Source organism: Triturus cristatus, chromosome 3_1 (assembly GCF_964204655.1).
Source record: "Triturus cristatus chromosome 3_1, aTriCri1.1, whole genome shotgun sequence".
Classification (NCBI taxonomy): domain Eukaryota; kingdom Metazoa; phylum Chordata; class Amphibia; order Caudata; family Salamandridae; genus Triturus; species Triturus cristatus.
In genome coordinates this window covers 7,248,779-7,271,829 of record NC_140583.1, presented here as the reverse complement: position 1 = coordinate 7,271,829, position 23,051 = coordinate 7,248,779, and the positions used below count along the sequence as shown (strand labels likewise).

Below are 23,051 nucleotides of genomic sequence, written 5' to 3'. Positions count from 1 at the left end.
AGTTTCGACTTCTCACTTGTGGCACACCCCAAGCAATCTCTAATAACCCTTTCAACATGTAGGTCCATACCAGGCCACCAATAAGAAGAACGAAGTCGCTTTTTCGTCCTGGACATACCTGAGTGAAATTCATGAGCCATATCCACCAAAACCTTCCTTATCTCCAATGGAGGTATTAACAGTGTTCCACGTAACAATATACCGTTACACACTCCCATCTCATCCTTCACACCCCAAAACTTTGTAGCTTCAAGTGACCCAGCATTTTTCTTTTTCCAACCATTCTGAATTAAACACATCACTTCAGACAATACAGGATCTTGAGATAACTTAAACCGCCATTGATCCTCATCAACAATACCTCCAGTGACCAAACACACATGCGAATCACTCTCAACCCAATCATCTGTGTCTTCTTCATCACTGGAACCCTCTACAAGCCTAGAAAGAGCATCAGCTACAGTGTTCTCAATACCAGGGATGTATTTTATCTCAAAATCATACTCTTGAAGAGCTATGACCCACTTACTAATTCTTCCTGAAACTTGATCAATACCTTTTTTAAAAATATCTCGCATAGGGGTTTGTGATCTGATTTAACCAAAAATGTGGTACCCCACAAAAATTTCTTTAACTTTCTGATGGCCCAAAACACTGTAAGAGCCTCACGCTCAATTACAGAGTAGCGTGATTCTGTATCTTTGAGACCTCTAGAAATGAAAGTGATAGTTTCCAATCCATTTTCACTCTTGTTGTAACACTGCACCCAACCCTTTAACACTTGCATCCGTAGTTACCACAGAAGTTCTAGAAGGATTAAAACCTTTAAGGTTAGGTGCATTCTGGAGCTTTTCCTTAAGCCCAACAAATTCCTCATCACACTCCCGAGACCATTTGAATGCCACACCTTTCTTCAAAAGTGCTCTCATACTCGAGCAATGTTCTGCAAATCCCTCAACAAATTTATTATAATACTCAGCCATTCCAAAAAACTTCATAAGTTCCTCTCTAGAAGATGGAGGTGGCATGCGAGAAATTGTTAACTTTGGAGAGATACCTGCTCTTGAAATCGTGTGTCCCAAATAATGAATAGAAGAGGTTTCAAAGCGACACTTCTCCAACTTTATGGTTAAATTAGCACTTTCAAGTCTGCTTAGCACATCAAAAAGCAACCTCCTATGCTCCTTGTGATCCCTTGCAAACACCAATATGTCATCCTGATAGACACAAACCCCATCACACCCTTCAAGAACTCTCTCCATAGCACGTTGAAACACAGATGCCGCCGAAACTAAGCCAAACGGCATCCTAACAAATCTAAAAGTTCCGAAAGGTGTGATAAAAGAAGTCAGATCTCTGGAAGACATCTCCAGCTCAATTTGGTGATATGCAGAAGCTAAGTCAATTGTGCTAAAAACTTTTGCACCACCTAGTAATGTGAGTAACTCCGAGATGTTAGGTAGTGGCTACTTATCAACAACCACCCACTTGTTAAGTTGTCTCAAGTCCACACATAAACGTAGAGACCCGTTGGCCTTGCGTGCAGCGACAACCGGAGCAAGCCATTCAGTGTTTGAGACCTCTTCAATTATTCCATCATCTTTAAGTTTATCTAATTCTTTCTTCATCTCCTCCCTCACTGCTAAGGGTACACTCCTTACTTTACAAGTAGAAGGTTGAGAGTTAGGACGTAGAGTTATGTTCACTTTGAAATCTTTAAGACACCCTAATTCCTCTCTAAATACCTTTGGAAATTTCCTTTTAATGTCACTCACAACATCTCCATCCGAATCAAGAAGAACTGTTTGAATATTCTGTTTAAGAATGATTGGAGAGGAACTCCCTGGATCCAACATGACTCATAAATCCGCTTGGTGGAACCAGCTGATGATTCTATCACCCTTCTTGGAGACATACACCTTTCCCGCAACATATCGTCCACAATATTCAATTAAACCTACAAAATACCCACACAGAGGTATGGGTTCACCCCCATATGCCAAGGGACGTATATCTGGTTTCAATAAATTGACCTTCCCAGCAAGCTTTGTCTGAAAAAATATTTTTGACACAATGGTAATTTTGGCCCCTGAATCAAAAAGTACTCTTGTAGATTCACCCTCAACTTGTATTATATCCAAAGGACAAGATCTTTGCTCTCCACACTTATTTTGTTGTACGTCAGATTTGATCTGAACCACTATTTGACCACATACAAAGTCCTCTTCCTGAATGTCTGTCTCAACAGTTTTGACATTGCTAGGAGAATTTTTTGTTTTACAAACAACTGAAAGATGACCCTTGCGCTTACATTTGGCACAAATTGCCTTCAGAGCCGGACATTTTTCATCATTAGCATAATGCCCAAGTTTGTCACACCTGAAACATTTCGGCACAATAGATTTACCTTTAACAGCGTCATCCCCTTTAGACAAATTTTTACTTGCAATGACCTCCTTAACAGTTTGAATAGAGACTTTCACATCCTTCTTTAAGGTGTCAACACACTTTAAGGAGTGTTCGATCCTTTTTGCCGCTTGTAATACCTCATCTAAGGAGGGTTCATCTCTTAACCAGAGTTCTTCACGAACTTTCTCTAAGTTGCACCCCAACATAAACTGATCTCGTATTCTTTCCTCCAATAGTTGATCAAATCTACAAGAAGATGCAAGCTTCCTTAGTTGAGTAGCATACGCCTCTACTGATTCACCATCGTTTTGGAGCCTTTTAGTGAACTGATATCTCAAGTATTGTGCTAACTTTTGGTAAATAATGATTATCTAATTTTCTAATACAAACATCATACTCATTTAGACCCCTGCTTTCAGCTGCAGATAGATCAGCTAGATGATCAAAAACATCTTGTCCCTCCGACCCGAGACAATGTAAAAGAAGAGCGGTTTTCCGCTCTGCACCAAGATTCGCAACACAGACTTTAGCATATCACTCAAATACCTTCTTCCACTTGATAGTGGGCTCACCAGGTTCAGATAAAAAAAAAGGGAGGAGCAGTCACATTCTGCATAGTTATTATAAGCAAAGTGACAACTAAAATAAATCGCTGTGTTTTCAAATTTTTATGTAAATTACAATTAAAAGAATAAACTATAAAGCTTCTTGTACTAAAAATCTGATGAATGAATTTGCAAAAATACAATAAGAAATGAATACAATATGAAATGAACATGACAACATCCCCACATAAACCTTGAAATCATGGAACATTGAGTTCACAAATTTGAACAGTAGATGGCAGTGTCACCTTAGAAGAAGAATTGAACAAAACGGTTTAAAAGTTCCAAAGCTCTCGTTCTGCAGTTTTATCAAAATCCACGCTTCAAAGTGAATAAAATTTAATTTAGAGCAGCAGTATCTATATGTAGATGTAGAGATAGCCTCTCTCATAAAATTTTAACACGAGGAGATGCACCAAGCAATTATGCCTGAATGAAGCGAGATTCCTGTCAAGTTATTTAGAACATCAAGACATGCTTCAATTGAAATGAAACAGACAACACGAACTCTTAATGTACTTATGTGCCACCGTTGTTCCGGGGACAAAGCACCGGATGTTCATGTAAACGTAGCTGCCTTGAAGTAAACTCCCTTAACGGAGAAATCGATCACGGTGGGACTTGAAGGACCTGAAGTTGAACTGGTGACCATTCCTGCGCATGCGTGAAGACAAGACATCCATCTTTCACACATACGCTGGATGTTCTTGCAAACGTAGCTGCCTTAGAGTAAACCCCTTAACGAAGAAATAGATAGGCGGGGCATGAAGTTGAACTGTTGACAGCTCTTGAGTATGCATGCATTCTTGCTCAAATTCCGTAACTGACGCACACCAATGATGACGCTGTTGATCACTGAATCCCCCTGCAGGATTCCATTACGTCAACATTTGCACAGCGAGGTCGACGGACGAACGGCTCCCCTGAGACAACGAAGAAGGAAGGTCCACAGGTAAACTCCACGAACACACAACCCCAGAACTCCCATATGGCACACCACCACAACGAGACACAGCGCTGCAAGAAGGTACACTGCTCGAAGAAATAGAGTGTGAAGAATGTTCACTCAATGAATCCTTTTTTTCTTTTCAAAGAAAAAAAAAATATACGAGGGACGAGCCTGTGACGATTTAGATAATACCCCTATTATGAGCATTCACGGCGAAAGCTCCCAGCCCCTATTCTTAAGATCACAGTACCTTGTATATAAATAAAAGCAGAGCGTTGTGGGAGTTGGGTCCTTCTTTGGTCCAGCTGCCGACTACGTCAATGTGGGAATGTCCTTTATATGAAATAAGACCACTTGGAAAAGGAGATTCTTCAAGAATAAGCAGGTTTATTCCAAAGTATGATAGGACCCATCCAATCCTACATCCAGCTCTATCGCGATCCCAGCTTCTCCTACCAACCGCTCCTGCCGTTGGAACCCCCTTCAAATCATCACATTCTCTAACCTAGGCAACACATTGAGCATTCCTACGACCTAATAATGAGCTGGAGATATCTAGGTGTCAGAGGAGCATCACTATGACACCCAGGATACCACACCCCCCAACCGGGATAAACAGAGGGTAAGACTTCCCGGCAACAAAAGGCACCCCGGTGCCCCACGGCCCCCTGTGCCCAATCCCGGGGTCCCTACATATCCTCCAACTACCCAACTTACCTCTCGAAGTGGTGGTGGCACCTGAAGAATCTTCGTCCCCGAGCTTGCAGCCTTTGTTCGTCCTTGAGCTTTCCCATTGAAATCGATTGAGCGCCGAAGGCTCAAAAGCACCCTGCACCCAGCCGGCCGAGTGGCCCTGGCAGTGCAACTTCTACTCCTACCTACTTCCCCATTTGCCCTGAGCAAGTGACCAGGAGCCCAGCTCCCACAGCCGCGTGGCCTGCTAGTCAGCAGCCATCAACCAAGGGCCCCCTGCCTCCCATAGGATAACATTGGGCCTAACTCTCTCTGCACCCGGCTGCCCCTGTGCCGCTGAGGGTATAACAACTGTACTTACCTAACCCTGGGAGACCCCTGAGTCTTTGCCCAGGACCTTAGCTCTTCCAGTCTAGTACTTACCCAAAAGCGGATAACTCACTTTTCTTCCATAGGGTAAAATTGACTGGCTTTTTCTGAAATTTCTTCTAAGTGTGGAGTTTCTAAACTTTAAAATATTCACCTAAAATCAACCGAGTAACGAAAACAGAAATACTCCCCTGCTATTAGGAGAGATCCCAGTGCTGGATCTTGGTGCCCAGCACTGACCCTGAAAAGTAGTTACAACCGTACTTACCACTAATTCAGTTTTCTCCCATAGGAAACCATTGACTGTTTTACTGTCAACTACAAATTAACTACAAACCTTCCTTTAAAATCGTGCCAACTGTGAAAACGCAATTACTTACCTGTTTTAGATAGATGCCCCAGTACTGAGCCTAGGAGCCCAGCACTGGATTACAAAAGTAACGAGAACATACTCTACCCGTAGCTTGAATTTTCTCTCATAGGAAACCATTGACTGTTTTTCTATGAAATTTCTTCTGTGTCGATTTTGCAAACTTATAAATATTCCTTAAAAATCGCTTGTGTAACTTGAACGCAGTTTCTCAACTGCTTACAGGTGGTACACTAGTGCTGGATCTAGGATCCAACACTGACCTAGAAAAAGTAACCATACCCCCACTTACCTGCTAAGTGAATTTCCTTCCATAGGATAACATTGGTAATTTGATTAGTAAAAGTTTCTAAGTGCCAACTTTTAAAATAGCAAAATATTGCTTAAAAATCACAACAGTAACTAAAATGAATTTACTCACTTGTTTCCAATAACTGTACCAGGACTGAATCTAGAATCCAGTCCTGGAGTTAGAAAAGTAATCCTGAAAGTAATCAATTTCATAGAACTTAAAATTCCCGTTGAGCTCAATGTATCATTGTGTTTGAAATTGTGTTGCCTATTGCAACAAAACTGTAACTATTATCTGCAAAAGTCAATTGCCTCTTTCAAAGTATTTAACTAAAGCATCTCATTCTGAGAAAGTATATTTTAATACCTATTGTTGGTTCTAAAACAAAACCACCATATATTTTTTATATATAAACCATTGGCCTAGAGTTCAGTTCTTGAGTGTGTGAGACCATTTGCTGACTGAGTGTGTACAACAAATGCTTTACACTGTCCTCTGATACTGCCTTACTGCTCGACCAAGCTACCACTTTAGAGAGTAAGGTTATATCTAACTTTAGCCTCTGCCAAACCTCTGAGGGCTGTGGACTCTGTACACCCTGTACCTATTAGGGAACAGTATATACAGAGCCACTTTCTCACAAGTACTTGGAGCACTTTTTCAGACCACTGCGACAGCTACATATTAACCAACGCTTTGGGAGTATACTGCTGTGTAATCTATGCCCAGCATGTGATCTACAGCTCACATGTCTCGAACGAATATTACTTACCCAGTAAGCATCTGTTCTTGCCATGTAGAGCTGTAGAGTCACAGGCTTCTCACAAACCTGGGAGATGCCACCTCCTGCCCTGAGGACCATTTGGCACCGGGACAGGTGGGAAATTAGCTCTGCAAGGAGGCGTGGTGCACTACCAGACCAGTCGCACCCATTTGGGCTGCCTGATGGGCTCCACGAAAGAAGGATTCCGCCATCTTGATTTTGGTTTAGTTAGGAACTCTGGGCCAGGGTTATGCCCGCCCCCCTATATGACCACTTCCTGTGGGGAGAGTAGTGACCCCAAGGGTAACCCTATTAGCTACTGCTTTTCACTCCCACGAACAACCTTAAATTCAGTATTTAGGTGGTTCCCTGTCACTAGGAACACAAACTCACTTGACAAAAGGACAAGGAGCAGAAGAAGCAAGAACTGTGGACTACCGGTGGACTTTGGCACCAAACACGCCTGCCTGCTGCTGTCCTGACAATTCAGACAACCTGACTCGTCCTGCAGCTGGGCATTCTCCAAAAGCCTTTGAGGGCTTCCAGCACTACACCAAGAAATCAGACTCAGCAGCCACCCAGGAGGAGGTCACCGTGCTTCAGAGGGTCAGATCCATCTCTCTCCCCAACAAGGAGACGCCAGGACCCCAAGGAGATACCATGCACCAGTACCCGGGGTACCAGGCCCCTTGCAGCAACCAAAGCTTGTTGGTAGTCAAATCCAGACTCCAACACCATGAAGACAAACCAGCCGACGAGGGACCTCAGCATCCCAGAGGCCAGCACAGACGGTTGCCCAGCTTTCCTGTTTTGTTGCTCTCTGGATCTCTGACCAAGAATGCCTACACACAGGAACAGCTGACCAAAACCCTCTGCAGCCGAGCTCTCTGGCCTGGGTCCACAAACACATTGTGCCCCTCTACTCCCAATGTCCTCACGAGCTGAGCCCCCTCACTCCCCCGTTGGGAGCTCCCAAACCTTTCTCCAAGTCCCTTTCTGCAACCGCTTTCTAGGTGTTCTTCGTCTTGAAAAATATATTAAAAGATACCTGTTATTTTAAAAAATTGGTCTTTAGTTTCCTCTTGAGTGTTAGCTTCATTTATTAAGTTTTAACAACAAGTGCTTAACTCTTCCCTCTGATGAGCCTAAACTGCTCGCCCACTCTACCCCGGAAGAGAGCATGTGGGATTCTTAATTTAAGCCCTTCAAGCCAATAAGGGTCATCTGGACTTTCTACATAGTGTAGCTCATTTTGGTACATTATATAAAAAATAAACAAAGGCAAAATGGCTTTCAACAGGGATCACTCATGTTTATTAAAAGAGCCCTCGCTCACCAACCTAGTTGGTGACATGCTCCATCATTGGGCCCCCACCAGAGAGGCCGAGTGCCTCTCCGGTGTGCTACGACGCCTGATTACAGCAGAGTGTTTTTTTTGGGGTTTTTTTTGCTTTAGTGACCGGTGCATGAAGTGAGATTAAAATGGACTTACTGCTGCCTAAAGAAAATGTTAATTAGGTGGAGAGTAAGGCTGAGTTAAAAGAAGTGGTAGATGCTGTGGTTGAGTAAATTGCTCAGGTACATTCAAATTTAAGAAGTCAGGTCTACATGTTTCAGCCTATAAATGCTAGTTGTCAGGCTTTCGTCAGGACCGGAGACGATGGCGGTGTGCACACGCTAAGGCGCACCCTAACCTATGGACTCCTTATGGGACCGAATAACTCACGGTTCCATGGATTCTACCTTCGAGATATTGGAACGCCTTTAACGAACCTGTAAGGAGAAAGAAAAAGGGGGAGGGAAACATAGAAAAAACACAGACATAAGACTTGACACTGAGACCAAAGTCCACTTTCTGGCCACCACCACACATGACTCCAGTGGAGATTTTGACATTCGAACAAGCCGTGTTTAACGACTTGGAAGAACCGAATAAATTTAAGAACTTGACCACAAACGAGTTCCTTAGTTTCCAAAATCTACAGAAGAATAATACTATTGTAATCAAGCCAGCAGACAAAGGGGGCGGTTTAGTAATCATGAACAAAACTGATTACGACACTGAATGCCGACGCCTCCTTAATGATGAGAGAAACTACACCCCTCTAACCACTGACCCCACACCTGCACTTAAATTAGAGATTAAAAATCTTGTCAGCTGTGCCGAAACCAACGGCCATATATCTAAATATGAGGCAGACTTCCTCCCCATGGATGACAGTGTCATCCCCTACTTTTACACCTTACCGAAGACGCATAAAAACAAAATCCCTACACCAGGACGCCCAATAGTGTCCGGTATTGGCTCTCTGTTGGAACCACTGTCCAAATTTTGTGACTTTTTCTTAAAACCACTAATACAAAAAACTCCGACTTACCTCAAAGACACCAAGTCCTTGTTAACAATCTCAAAAAACATCTCTGTACAAGACGATTCTACCATACTGGTGTCATTGGACGTTGAAAGCCTGTACACAGGTATCCCACAAGATGCGACCATAAGTGTACTAGAGAAGGCATTAGCTGAGACACCATGGGAGTATGATACCCAATGACAATTCATCATCGAATGCGCCACTTTAACTCTAAAAAATAACTGAGTATGAGGGCAAACTGTTCCTACAAAGCACGGGCACTTTGATGGGCATTACCTTTGCCCCATACGTGGCAGGCTTGTATGTGTACGATTTCGAACAGAAATACATCTTGGATGAAGGAAACCCTTTCCCGTCCTATATTTCATGCTGGAAGAGATATATCGACGATGTCCTGGTCATCGGGCAAGGACCTGAGGATACTCTTCGAGTTTTTCGAATGGATCAAAACATGCGACCGAAATCTAAGGTTCACCCATGCCCACGATACCGAAGAGATGGTGTTTCTGGATGTAACCATCAGAAGGGAGAGAGACAGACTAACAACAAAAACTTACTATAAGCCTACTGCTAAAAACAACCTTCTTTCTTTCACGGGTTTTCTCCCTCGATCCCTCCGTGAGAACCTTCCCTATGGACAGTATTTGAGGATAAAGAGGAATTGTAGCAGCACTGACTACTGCTCCCGAACTAGGGACCGATCTAGGAAACTACGCAACCGTGGTTATCCAGAGCACGTTCTTAACAAAAGTTACATACGGGCAAGGAACCAGCCCCGTGAAGCACTTTTGGAAGACAACACAAGGACTGAAGAAAGAACACCTTTGACATGTGTGACTACATACAGCACTGCCTCAAATGCAATCACGAAGTCCATCAGTAAGAACTGAAAGATCCTCGAAACTGGGAATAGAAAATGGGAGAAACCACTCTTTTCCTTTAAAAGAAGTATTCGAGACTGTCTGATAATACTCGTCCTAAGAGACCCGAGATCAACAGCCCCTCAGTACTGAACGCCTGGAGTTTACCGAACGTAGGGGGCCATTTTCCTTGTGGCAATTGTAGTGTCTGCCGCCTTACCTCCGCTTCCAAGACACTTGAACTCAAACCTAACAAAGTCTGGACCCAGAGAGCCCACACAAACTGTAATTCGGGCAACGTGATATACCTTATCACGTGCCCATGCGGCTTAAGATACCTTGGCATGACTACCAGGAAGATTAAGCAACGGATATGCGAGCATCGGAGCAATATCTGCAGCAAAAGAAACACGACTAAAATGACAGAACATTTCTTTCAGCTGAACCATCCTACTAAGGACATCCATAGGACTGTAATTGAACAATTGAAAGATGGCAGAATCATTCAGGGTGCCCTTTTTGAAAAAGAGCAGCGCTGGGTGTATCGTCTGGGTACCCATGAACAGGGTCTGAATGACAACATCCCATGGGGCACCGTGCTGAAAAGATTAAGCTGATTAGCTCTCTTGATATGGCTATAACCCTCATGAGCAGAGAGGAATTTTGACTTGCTTTATTTTAAACTTAGTGTAGCGCGAGCTAGACAAGCACGCTAGTTTATGGGGTATACATTCAAACCCTAACATTGTTTTACTGTAAGCTAACTTGGTTCTGCTGAAGGTATTGTACGACGGAGTTTTGTGGTCGTACATGAAGTGAGCCTCTTTAATGTTATAAGAGAGAAGCATCCAATCCCAGCTGCTGGCCGGACTTTGCATCCTCTGGAGCCTCGGAACCACTCTCAGACCAGGGCTGACTGTTCTAGATGTTAATTGTAGACCCATGCTGAACAGGGTCTAGACTGAAATGCATATGGCTTTGTTTGAACTGGGGTGGCGAAGTGAGCAGAAGAACAATGATTAATTCAACCCAGATCTAATAGTTACTAGGGGTGAGTGTCTGAAAAATTTCAGCGCTCCGTCCATCATCTTATTGTGTTTGACCTCTGTTCCAGGCCAACAGTTGATCGCATTGCCAAAAAAGTTGGACAAAAGCGCAGGAACAGGTGATTGTGGGTTCCTTTAATAACAAGGGAACCAACACTGGACAAAAAGGAATAGGTTGTTCCTCCCACACCCATCAGTTGTACAGTTTTTGGGAGTGTGACAGGGAAGGTTGTAGAGGCAAGCTGGCATTTCCGAGAAGGACGGCCAGCTTAGCCCAAAAGAGACTAGCAAAATGTACTCCCTCTACAGATCTTCTGTGTGCCATGAATATGCATGAGAGGCGTTCTTGTAAGTTGTTCCAGACCTGATGAAGGCAAGGGACTCTAGTTATGGGGCCTCGGCTTCTCTTTCCTGGGGAAGAGCTGGAGACTGCCTCCCCAAAGGGGAGTCTTGACTGTGCAGATGCAAAGTTTATTATCTGCTTCTCAGAGTGGATCTCTGTAGAAAGTAAGAAGAGGCTTTTTTCTGCGGTTTGTTGACCCATTTATTTTGAGTAGAAATCTGTGCTTTTTGGTTTTCTTGACATAACTAGAAAGACTAGGCTTTGGGTGGCTGTGCTCTAGCAGCAAATGTACTGCAAAGGTGAGTCTGTGCAGAACGGGGCTGTGGTGTGAGCTGTAAACAGAGACTGGGCACTCTAACTGTCCTCAAGAGGCACGTTTATTGTATACAAGTGCATGCTCCAGGCGTTGTTTCCATAGCTGTGCTCTGGGGGCTGTCCTCTGAGACCCTGTGAGTCCTGTGCTCACAGATGATGGGCTAAGTTGACACTTTTATCTCACAGGTCAATCAGCTTTGAGGTGTGGGTATGGTGACAAAACTGTTGCACTGCTTGTGCTGTTACGGTTGTTCCTCACGGTCAGGACGCTTTGCGTAATAGCATTTGTTGCAAAGTCACAAATCTTAATTGTCTGTCATTTTACCTCCTTTTTCACCCTCAGCTGGAACTGTGATGTTTGAGTATGGGATGCGTCTGGGCCGTGAAGTTCGAACCCTCCGAGGGCTACAGAAACAAGTTAATTCGTATCTTGCATCTCTAAACTGCCTACGCCTGATTCGTCCGGAATATGCTTGGATTGTGCGTCCTTCATCTGGAGCAACGGTAAGACTTGTACAGCTAATATTGTTTAGTGTTCAACGGCTTTCACTATGAGATCTCTGTTGAAACACAGTCACTGTATTTGCCATATCCGGGACAACGTTTAACAAGTGATAAATGTTTGGTTCACATGTGTGCCTGTAGATGCACATGTTGTGCAAATACACGTGCTGTACATACTCCTGCCTGTTGGTGCTGGGCTCGGACATTTTCAACTTGGTTTTCTTTGAATAACTCTTTCACGTCACAAGATGTGATGGACCCTCCTCTCCGTGCTAATGCATGTGGTCATCAGCTCCATTGTTAGGTTGTTTCTGTCCACCATTCGGCTGGTATGAGTTTTGCCGAAGCTCTGGTTTTCGAAGCCTTCTCGACACCCGATGACTATGGTGATGAGACGTTTTCTCTGACGTGAGATTCTACTCCGTGTACACAAACTCACGGGTAACTAGTCTTCCAAGGGTAAGAAAATCACCAGATCCGGCACATGGGCCACCGGCTCATGCTCTGCACTAGCGCCTTCCACTCCTGAATAGAGGGTTCTATCCGGGATGGGTGGATGGGACTCCATTCTGAAAGTGCCCTTGGTGCAACACCTGATAACTGCACAGTGACCACCATCAGGTCTGTAACCTGTGCCTATCCCCTGATCAGACTTGCCATCGTGTCTACAGTTTGTCTTCAGAGAAATAGAGGAGATCATCACGTCGCTCACAACATGGAGATCGCGGCAGAGGCAGAGTTCTCAGGGAGGAGGAACCACTCTGCACCAGAGAACAGGAGGAAGAGTAAGGAGGCAGATTTTTGTCAATTCCAAATTACGTCACATAAGAGTCCGACGTAGAGATCGAGGAGATTGTGGAAGAAGTGTAGACTATTTTGTCCTTCAGGGCCTGCGATCCTGAAAGGATTCGGACTGCAAACAAAGACGGCACCAAAAGCAGTCATGCCCAAATACACTCTAAACAGATGCAGAATGGGCCTGGGCCACACCCTGTAAGAGGCTGGCAGGCCAGCCCGGCGGCTCCATACCACTGAAGTCTTGGTGCTCCATAACCGTCTAGTTCTGGCTGGCACCGGGGGGCGGGGGGGCTTCTGAGCTGAGAAACGATGAGTGTCAATCCTGATTTAGGGCCCAACCAAGCACAGCCCCAAGAGACCACTCTTGAAGGCTCCAGGTGAAAACCATTTAGTGCCAACACAGCCCTCAGCATCAAAACCCTCTGTGTAGAAAGCCCTGGCACCAAAGGAGACGGCATAGATGAAAAAACACACTGGTAAGAAGGAAACGCCCTCAACAGAAAGAAACAGCGGAAATAGGAAGGTCCTCTTTTCAAGAAGTTACAGGAAGTCCTAGTCAAAGGGTAATGGTTATTAATCTCCATACTGGAAACTTAACACAACAAAGAAGACTTTAGCCGGAGGAGCTTGCCATGCTGTCACCAGAGAAGAAACTTGAGGCACACTATGGTAGCAGTCTTCCACCGCCGTCTCCACCACAACATTCTCGATCACTCACCACAACTATCTCCCATAGAGTCTTTATACTCTCATTCAGACAGACGGAGTCTCCCATAGAGTCTTAATACTCGCATTCAGACAGAGGGAGTCTACACCCATGTTCTCCAGTAGAAGACTTTGGTGAGCCCATGGACCAGCTATATAGTTATGACAACCCTTGGGGGTAATTAATCGTCGATTCTCAGGATGACACGACTTGGAGCCTTTTGCCCAGTAAACCATCCCTGCCTGATGACACTACAAACTACAGACTAACATAATGTTATCCAACGAGAAACAGCGTATCATAAAGTAAATGCATATTACACTTGAGAATGATTTTTTGGTAGAAACATTATGCAAGACAAAAAGGTCAGTTCACTACTTGCCTGTGATAGTCTGTGCTCAGATCAGCAACAGAGAGTTTCAAAGTCCCAGTGAAAGCAAAGGTGCTTACCCCATGACTGGCGAAGAACTATAAACCACTGTAGGAAAGTGGCTGTGTATATACTGTTCCCAAATAGGTACAGAGTCCACAGTCCCCCAGGGTTTGGCAGAGGCTAAAGTTAGATATAACCTTACTCTCTGAAGTGGTAGCTTGATCGAGCAGTAAGGCAGTATCAGAGGACAGTGTAAAGCATTTGTTGCACACACTCAGTCAGCAACTGGTCTCACACACTCGAGAACTAAACTCTAGGCCAATGGTTTATATATAAAAAAGATATGGTTGTTTTATTTTAGAACCAACAATAGGTATCAAAATATACTTTTCTCAGGATGAGATGCTTTAGGTAAATACTTTTCAATAGTCTTTTGAATGCAATAGTTTGTTGCAATGGGGAACACAATTCAAACACAATTTTACATTGAGCTCAATGGGAATTTCTAGTAAAATGCAATGATTACTTTTCTTACCACAAGACTGGGTCCTAGATTCAGTCCTGGGACAGTTCCTATAAACAGTTGAGCAAAAGCGTTTTGGGTACAGTAGTGATTTTTAAGGAATATTATTGTATTTTAAAAGTTGACACTTAAAAGCTTTTTCACATAGAATCACCAATGTTATCCTATGGAAGGAAATTCACTTGGCAGGTAAGTGGGGTTATAGTTACTTTTTCTAACTCAGTGTTGGATCCTGGATCCAGCACGGGGACACCTCCTGTAAACAGTTGAAGGTGTATTTGTTATACAGGCAATTTTTAACTGAACATCTGTACATTTGCAAAAATCGACAAACTTTTTCAGCAAAAATCAGGCTATGTTATCCTATGGAAGGAAATTCTAATTACCGGTAAAGTATGTTCTCGTTACTTTTGTAATCCAGGGCTGGGCTCCTAGGCTCAGTACTGGGACATCTATCTAAAACAGGTAAGTAATTACGTTTTCACAGTTGTTGCGATTTTTAAAGAATATTTGTAGTTTTCAAAAATCAACACTTAGAAGAAATTTCACAGAAAAACAGTCCGTGGTTTCCTATGGAAGAAAATTGGGTTAGTGGTAAGTACAGTTGTAATTACTTTTCAGGGTCAGTGCTGGGCACCAAGATCCATCACTGGGATCTCTCCTGATAGCAGGTGAGTATTTTCGATCTCTTTACTCAGTTGATTTTAGGTGAATATTTTAAAGTTTAGAAACTCCACATTTCCAAGTGAAACCAGTCTCTGTTACCCTATGGAAGAAAAGAGTTATTGGCTTTTGGGTAAGTACTCGACTGGCAGAGTAAAGGTTCTGGGCATAGACTTAGGGGTCTCACAGGGTCAGGTCAGTACAGTCGTTACACCCTCAGCAGCACTGGGGCAGCCGGGTGCAGAGTGAGTTAGGCCCAATGTTATCCTAAGGGAGGCAGGGCGCCCTTGGTTGGTGGCTGCTGGCTAGCAGGGCACGCGGCTGTGGGAGATGGGCTCCTGGTCACTTGCTCAGGGCAAATGTGGGAGTAGAGTAGAGATTGCACTGCCAGGGGCACTCGGGCGGCTGGGTGCAGGGTGCTTTTGAGCCGTCGGGCGCTCAGTGGATTGCAATGGAGAAGCTCAAAAACTAACAAAGGCTGCAAGCTCGGGGACGAAGATTCTTCAGGTGCGACCACCACTTCGAGAGGTAAGTTGGAGGATAGGTAGGCACCCAGGAGTTGGGCACAGGGGGCCGCAGGGCGCCGGGTGCAGGGGTGCCTTTTGGTGTCGGGAAATCTTACCCTCAGCTGGTCGCGGTTGGAGGGGTCCCTGGATCTGAGGCTGCAGGCGGCGTCAGGAGCGTCGAGGTGGGTCCTTGGCTGCTGGACTCGGGGTCACAGTCGCCGGGGCGGATGTCCTCGGAGTCTTTGTTCACTCCAGCACAGGCCAGGCTTGGCGGGTGCAGAGTGTGCAGGGTTCGCGGTTCCTGGCTGCTGCCAGGGGTCAGTTACTTGATTTGAGCAGTTCCACTGCTCGTGGGAGTCTCAGTTGCTTAGAGTCACAAGGTAGCCAGGTCCTCCGGGGTTTGTGGGGTTGCTGGCCACTGGAGATGCCGGAGTTTAGCAGGAGCAGGTTCGAGGGTCGACAGGCCGGTAGGGCTGGGGCCAAAGCAGTTAGTGTCTTCTTCTTGTGAGCAGCTGCACGGCAGGTCTTCTTGTCTCTTGATCTTTGCTGTATCGGAATCTGGTTCTAAAGAAGGAAGGTTCAGGGTGCCCCGAAATACTAAATTTAGGGGCGTTACAGGTAGGTAAAGGGCATGGATCCCCTATCCTGCCACTCTCCTGTGGGAGGGGGGCAGTAGCCTAGTCCTGATTGGGTAGGGCTCCCCATCCTCAAGATGGCGAGAGCCCAGAGATGTGCTTCACCTCTCCTCCCCCACCTGAGGGGTGGGGTTGGCAGAGGCTGGCACACCCCCCTGTCCTTCCTTGGGGTTTCCGGCCAGTCTTCCCGCCAGAGTGGGGGTTTAGAAACAGTAGGGGCCAGTTGCTGAGTACAGCAAGTGGCCTGGAGAAGCTCACAAAGGCGGCATGCCTTTGAAGCTTCCCCTGCCCAACCTGGGGGAGGAGACCTAGCACCTCGCCCAGGATGTGCATTGTTGCAGGCCCACGAGAGCGGCTGGCTCTCTACCCAGGGCTCCAGCAACATGTCTTCTGGGTAGCAGCCTAGGCAGCCTCTCAGTCAGGACGCTGGTTGTTGGTTAGATTCAGGGGGCATCTCTAAGATGCCCTTTGTCGTGCATTGTACATTAAATCCTGCACTGGCATCAGTGCGGGTTTAATGTGTTGAGAAGTTTGATACCAAACTTTTCAGTCTTCAGTGTAGCCATCATGGTGCTGTGGAGTTCGTGTTAACTATCTCCCAGCACCATATACTCTTAATGGCAGCATTGCACTTACAGTGCCCAGGAATGGACCTGGGTACTATAGGGGCACAGGGCTCATGCTCCTGTACCAACACCACTGGCATAGGGCACCCAGCTAGAGGGGTGGCTGATGTATGCCAGGGCAGTGTGTGTTGTGGGTATGGCACACAGGGATGTGTGCCATTTCGACTCTGTTTTGTTCTATACCCAGACACTCAGCCTGTTTGTGTCAGGGTACAGGGCCTCTATGGGTGACACAATAAGTGCTGCAGCCCTTTGCGGCCTTCCCTGGTCACAAGGCCCTGGGTACCTAGTGTACCATTTCCCAGGGGCTGACATGTGGCCAGTGTGAGAAAGTGGCTCTGTATATACTGTTCCTTAATAGGTACAGGGTGTACAGAGTCCACAGTCCCCATGGGTTTGGCAGAGGCTAAAGTTAGATATAACCTTACTCTCTAAAGTGGTAGCTTGGTCGAGCAGTAAGGCAGTATCAGAGGGCAGTGTAAAGCATTTGTTGTACACACTCAGTCAGCAAATAGTATCACACACTCAATAACTGAACCCTATGCCAATGGTTTACATATAAAAAAATATATGCTTGTTTTATTTTAGAACCAACAATAGGTATTAAAATATACTTTCTCTGAATGAGATGCTTTATATAAATACTTTTGTAATATGCGATTGACTTTTGTAAACAGTTACAAGTGGTTGCAATAGGCAACACTATTTTAAACACAATAATGCATTGAATTCAATGGAAGTTTCAAGTTATTTGCCACAGATTACTTTTAGGATTACTTTTGGAATTCCAGGACTGGATCCTAGATTCAGTCCTGGGTCAGTACTTGGAATCAAGTGATGAAAGTCGACTTAATTACTGTGATGATTTTTAAACAATATTTAGCTATTTTAAAAGTTGACACTTAGAAAATATTTCAGAGAAAATAGTCAATGATTCCCTATGGAAGAAAATTCAAGTTGCAGGTACAGTATGTTCTCGTTACTTTTGTAATCCAGTACTGGGTGCCTAGACTCAGTACTGGGACCTTTATCCAAAACAGGTAAGTAATTACGTTTTCAGATATTATACGATTTGTAAAGAATATTTAAAGATTGCAGACATTGACACTTAGAAGAAATTTCACAGAAAAACAGTCAATTATTTCCTATGGGAGAAAATTGGGTTACTGGTAAGTACAGTTGTAAGTATTTCTCAGAGTCAGTGCTGGGCACCAAGATCCAGCACTGGGAGCTCACCTAAGAGCAGGTGAGTATTTTCGTTTTCGTTACTCGGCTGATTTTTGGTGAATATTTTAAGATTTGAAAAGTCCACACTTAGAAGAAATTTCAGGAAAAAGCCAGTCAATGTTACCCTATGAAGAGTTATCGGTTTAAAGGCAAGTACTCGACTGGCAGAGTTGAGGTTCTGGGCATGGACTCAGGGGTCCCCCAGTGTCAGGTAAGTACTGTCAGTTCACCCTCAGCGACACTAGGGCGGCTGGGTGCAGGGAGAGTTAGGCCCAATGTTATCCTATGAGGGATAGGGGGGCCTTGGTTGGTGGCTGCTGTCTAGCAAGCCACACGGCTGTGGGAGCTGGGCACCTGGTCACTTACTCAGGGCAAGTGGGGAAGTAGATAGGTGTAGAGGTTGCACTGCCAGGGCCACTCGTGCGGCTGGGTGCAGGGTGCTTTTGGGCCTTCGGGCGCTCAATTGATTTCAATGGGAATCTCCGGTTTAGAAAAAGTCTGCAAGCTCGGGGACGAGGATTCTTCAGGTGCCACCACCACTTCGAGAGGTAAGTTGGGTAGTTGGAGGATAGGTAGGTACCCCGGGAGTGGGCACAGGGGGCCGCGGGGCGCCGCGTGCAGGGGTGCCTTTTGGTGTCGGGAAATTTTAACCTCTGTTGATCGCGGTAGGGGGGGCACCTTGTTCCGAGGCTGCAGGCGTCTTCAGGAGGGTTGAGGGAGGTCCTTGGGTGCCGGACTCGGGGTCACAGTCGCCGCGGGGTTGTCCTCATGGTCTTTGTTCACTCCGGCACCGGCCAGGCTTGGCTGGTGCAGAGTGTGCTGGGTTCGCGGTTCCGGGCTGCTGCCAGGGATTAGAAGTAAGTTCTTGAGTAGAGCCTCTACTCATGGGAGTCCCAGGGGCTTAGAGTTGAAGGGTAGCCAGGTCCTCCGCGGCTTGTGAGGTTGCTGGCCACAAGAGATGCCGGGTTGTAGCAGGAGCAGGTTTGAGGGTCGACAGGCCGGTGGGGCTGGGGCCAAAGCAGTTGGTGTCTTCCTCTTCTCAGCAGCTGCAGGGCAGGTCTTCTGTCTTCTTGCTCTTCTTTGTATTTCGGAATCTGGGGAAGGAAGGTTCAGGGTGCCCCTAAATACTAGATTTAGGGGCGTTACAGGTAGGTGAAGGGCAGGGACCAATGGGTCGCTGGGGTGGGTACACCCCCTATCCTGCCTCTCTCCTGTGGGAGGTGGGCAGTAGCCTAATCCTGATTGGGTAGGGCTTCCCATCTTCAAGATGGCGAGAGCCCGGGGTTGTGCTTCACCTCGCCTCCCCCACCTGAGGGGTGGGGTTGGCAGGCTGGCTCATCCCCTGTCCTTATTTGGGGTTTCCGGCCAAGCTTCCCGCCAGAGTGGGGGGTTGCAGTGGCCTGGGGAACCTCACAGAGGCGGCATGCCTTTGAAGCTTCCCCCTGCCCATCCTGGGGGAGGAGATTTAGCACCTCGCCCAGGATGTGCATTGTTGCAGGCCCAGGAGAGCAGGGGCTCTCCTACCCAGCGGTCCAGCAACATGTCTGCTGTGTGGCAGCCTAGGCAGCCTCAGAACAGACGTGGATTGTAGGTTAGGTTTTAGGGGGCATCTCTAAGATGCCCTCTGGGGTGCTTGGTACATTAAATCCCACACTGACATCAGTGTGGGTTTAATGTGCTGAGAAGTTTGATACCAAACTTCTCAGTCTTCAGTGCTGCCTTTATGGTGCTGTGGAGTTCGTGTTTGACGAGCTCTCAGCACCATGTACTCTTAAATGGCAGCACTGCACTTACAGTGCCCAGGAATGGACATGGGTACTGTAGGGGCACAGGGCTCCTACTCCTGTGCCCACACCATTGGCATAGGGCACCCAGCTAGAGGGGTGGCTGATGTATGCCATGACAGTGTAGGTGATGGGCATGGCACACAGGGATGTGTGCCATGTCGACTCTTTGTTTTGTCTTGCACCCAGACACCCAGCCTGCAAGGGCAGTGTGTGTGTGTGTGTGTGTGTACGGGTACAGGGCCTCTAAGGGTGGCACAATGAGTGCTGCAGCCCTTAGAGGCCTTCCCTGATCACAAGGCCCTGGGTACCTAGGGTACCATTTACCAGGGGCTGACATGTGGCCAGGGTTTGCCAATTTGGGTTTTGGGTTTTTAGGGAAGGAACATGGGCCCTGGGCACCTGATTGGCAGGAGTCCAGGGTCCACTCAGTCAAAGTACATTCAGCAATTCAGCAAAAAGTGGGGGCATACAATGCAATAAAGATGGCACTTTCTCACAGCCAGGGTTTGCCAATTTGGGTTTAGGTTTCAGCACAGTTTTTAGGGAAGAAACATCGGCCCTGGGCACCTGATTGGCAGGAGCCCAGGGCACACTCAGTAAAAGTACATCAGCAGTTCAGCAAAAAGTGGGGGCATACCATGCAAGAAAAATGGCACTTTCTCACAACCACCTTCCTCCGATCTAGTGTACATACGAGGACACCTTCCCCCTGACTCACTCATCGAAGTAAGCCACGTCCTGGACATCTCCCAATCTGGCTTTCGAAGCAACCACAGCACGGAGACCGCAATCCTCGCTGCCACCGACGACATCCGCTCCCTCCTCGACTGTGGTAAAACCGCAGTCCTCGTCCTACTGGACCTCTTCTATGCTTTTGACACTGTCTCCCACCACACCCTAATCACGAGACTCCACAACGCCGGCATCCGTGACAAGACACTGGACTGGATCCACTCCTTTCTCACCGGCCGGACACAGCAAGTTAACTACCTTTGTTTCTCTCTGAATCTACAGAGACTAGCTGCGGAGTGCCCCAGGGTTCCTCCCTGAGCCCCATCCTCTTCAGTGTCTACATAGCCCCCTTGCAAATATAGTCAGAAGCCACGGACTCAAAATCGTCTCATACTCCGACTACACCCTGCTGATCCTTTCCCTCACCAATGAACTCACAGCCGCAATAACCAACTTCCACAGCGAAATTAAGGCCATCGCCGCCTGGATGAAAGACAGCTGCCTCAAGCTCATTCAGACAAGACCGAAGTATTCATTCTTGGTCCCACCCCTTCAGTCTGGGACTCCTGGTTACCAGCTGTTGTGTAGTTCCTAGGAGTCCCCCAGGACATGCATGTTTTGGATGACCTAAACTGAGGACTTGGTGTCCCAACCTCTTCCGGGCACCCCCACAGGATATGCCAGCCGTTAGATGAGCTAGCTCTACAGTGCCACTACCACTCCCCTATATCTTAAAGTGGTATAGGTAGTTTCTGGGAACCACTGAACATGACAACCCTAATTCCTCAGGGATTGTGGAAAACAGTACAGTACGTTTCGCTCAGACCCTCGAGCTTGCTTTCTCTCAGAAAATACACAGGTTGGCGATTCGGACATTTCATTAAGTATTTATTGGTCCAGAGACAATCTTGTGCAAAACGTGTGCTGCGACAATCAGAAGACAGAAGCATGCGAAAGAGATTGCTAGTACTAATATTGTAAATAGTAGATACAGTTATACCATAGTGCTAATAGGATGAACATGAGCAGATCAGATAAACCGTAGCACTTGCATATTCGTAAAATGCGCAACCTAAGTAATTTCCCTAAAAGTACATAGCCTAGATCCGTATGTGTATTCTGTATATACGTGTAGCTATGTGTATCTGTAGCCAAGAAACCCCTAGGGAGGAACCAGCCCCCTCACCTGATGGTTGAGAATGAAGAACCCTGTCCGCGTCAAGGATGACACCCCGCAAGGGATGTCAGACCGCTTCGTGTCGAAGATTCAGCATGTAGGAGGACCTCGTGTCAGCTTGGAAGGAATTCTCCTCTAATTTGTAGGGGGGAGTGAGGGTATTTTATACTGAAGTGGTCACTCCAGAGTTTTTTCTTGAATAAATGTTTTTAAAACAATCGTGGATGTTTTGAAAACCATCCTAAATGTTTTGAAAACAATCGCCAACGCCTTTCTACATAAATGCGATCATGCACAGCTGGCTGTTGGCCAAGGATGAAAAAAGTGGAGACCCTTATACAGAATAATTGCACCGTGCCTGAGGACATGTTTATGTACGTCAGGTACAGGAATTATAAGAGTGCTGAGAGCCTGGCATCGAAGAGACCGGAGCAAGCAACTAGGTAAAAGGTCACCTGTTAAAAATCGTTATTGTCGTGTGGATGGGACAATGTATGAAAAATGGGGTATACATGACAAGACTATCCAAAAGGACAAGACACAGCCGCTCTGGGACCCCCTCGCACCCCTATGGACTGCGCACGCAACTGTGGCATCATACTGGACTGATTGCTCTCAATGAACCGCCAAATCAACACACTTAGCACAGCCTGCTTCGACACGCACCTCCAGCTTCGAAAGACATTCAGATGGATCCCCACAGAATCCAGAAAGACAGTCACCCACGCACTCATTGTAAGAAACTGGCTCTATATATACTGCACCAAAGTGAGGTACAGTGTGTATAGAGTCCAAGAGTCTCCAGAGCTTTGGCAGAGGTTAAAGTTAGATATAACCTTACTCTCTAAAGTGGTAGCTTGGTCGAGCAGTAAGGCGGTATCAGAGGACAGTGTAAAGCATTTGTTGCACACACTCAGTCAGCAAATAGTCTCACACACAAGAACTGAACTCTAGGCCAATGGTTTTGTATTAAAAAAAAATATACTGTTTTATTTCTAGAACCAAGCAAGCCTGGTACAGGTAAGCATATAAATACTTTGCAGAAGTAATTGACTTGTTTGAACACAGTTCAGAATTGCAGTATAACTGGTACTGGTTTTGATTACAGGTTTAAGAAAGCAGTTTGCAACACATTGCACTCTGCCTGGTGCACAAAGCATGATATGGCGGTGATTCGGTGGATTGTCAGGACAGGTTTAGGCTCTATACCCCCCGCGAGACCTCTGATCGGCCAATCTTGGCCTTATCTGTACTTCCAGACATAGACGGGCCAGATGGGGTGGCCGCTCACTTTCCAGCTGTGCAATCCAACTGTGGAACAAACTACCAGTGGCCCTGCGACTTCAGCCGAATCTCTCCTCCTTCAGGAAATCCCTGAAATTCCGGCTGTTTAACCTTGAGTAGC

At 46.1% G+C, this 23,051-nt stretch overlaps 1 protein-coding gene across 1 annotated transcript in view; it reads left to right on the top strand.

Moving 5' to 3' along the window:
• Positions 1 to 23,051, top strand: part of NUP160 (nucleoporin 160) — a 521,427-nt gene that overhangs the window by 401,411 nt on the left and 96,965 nt on the right. Inside the window, exon 28 of the mRNA XM_085646519.1 lies at positions 11,733 to 11,893. Coding sequence (XP_085502645.1) covers positions 11,733 to 11,893 — 161 coding nt within the window. The remainder of the gene's footprint in view (positions 1 to 11,732; positions 11,894 to 23,051) is intronic.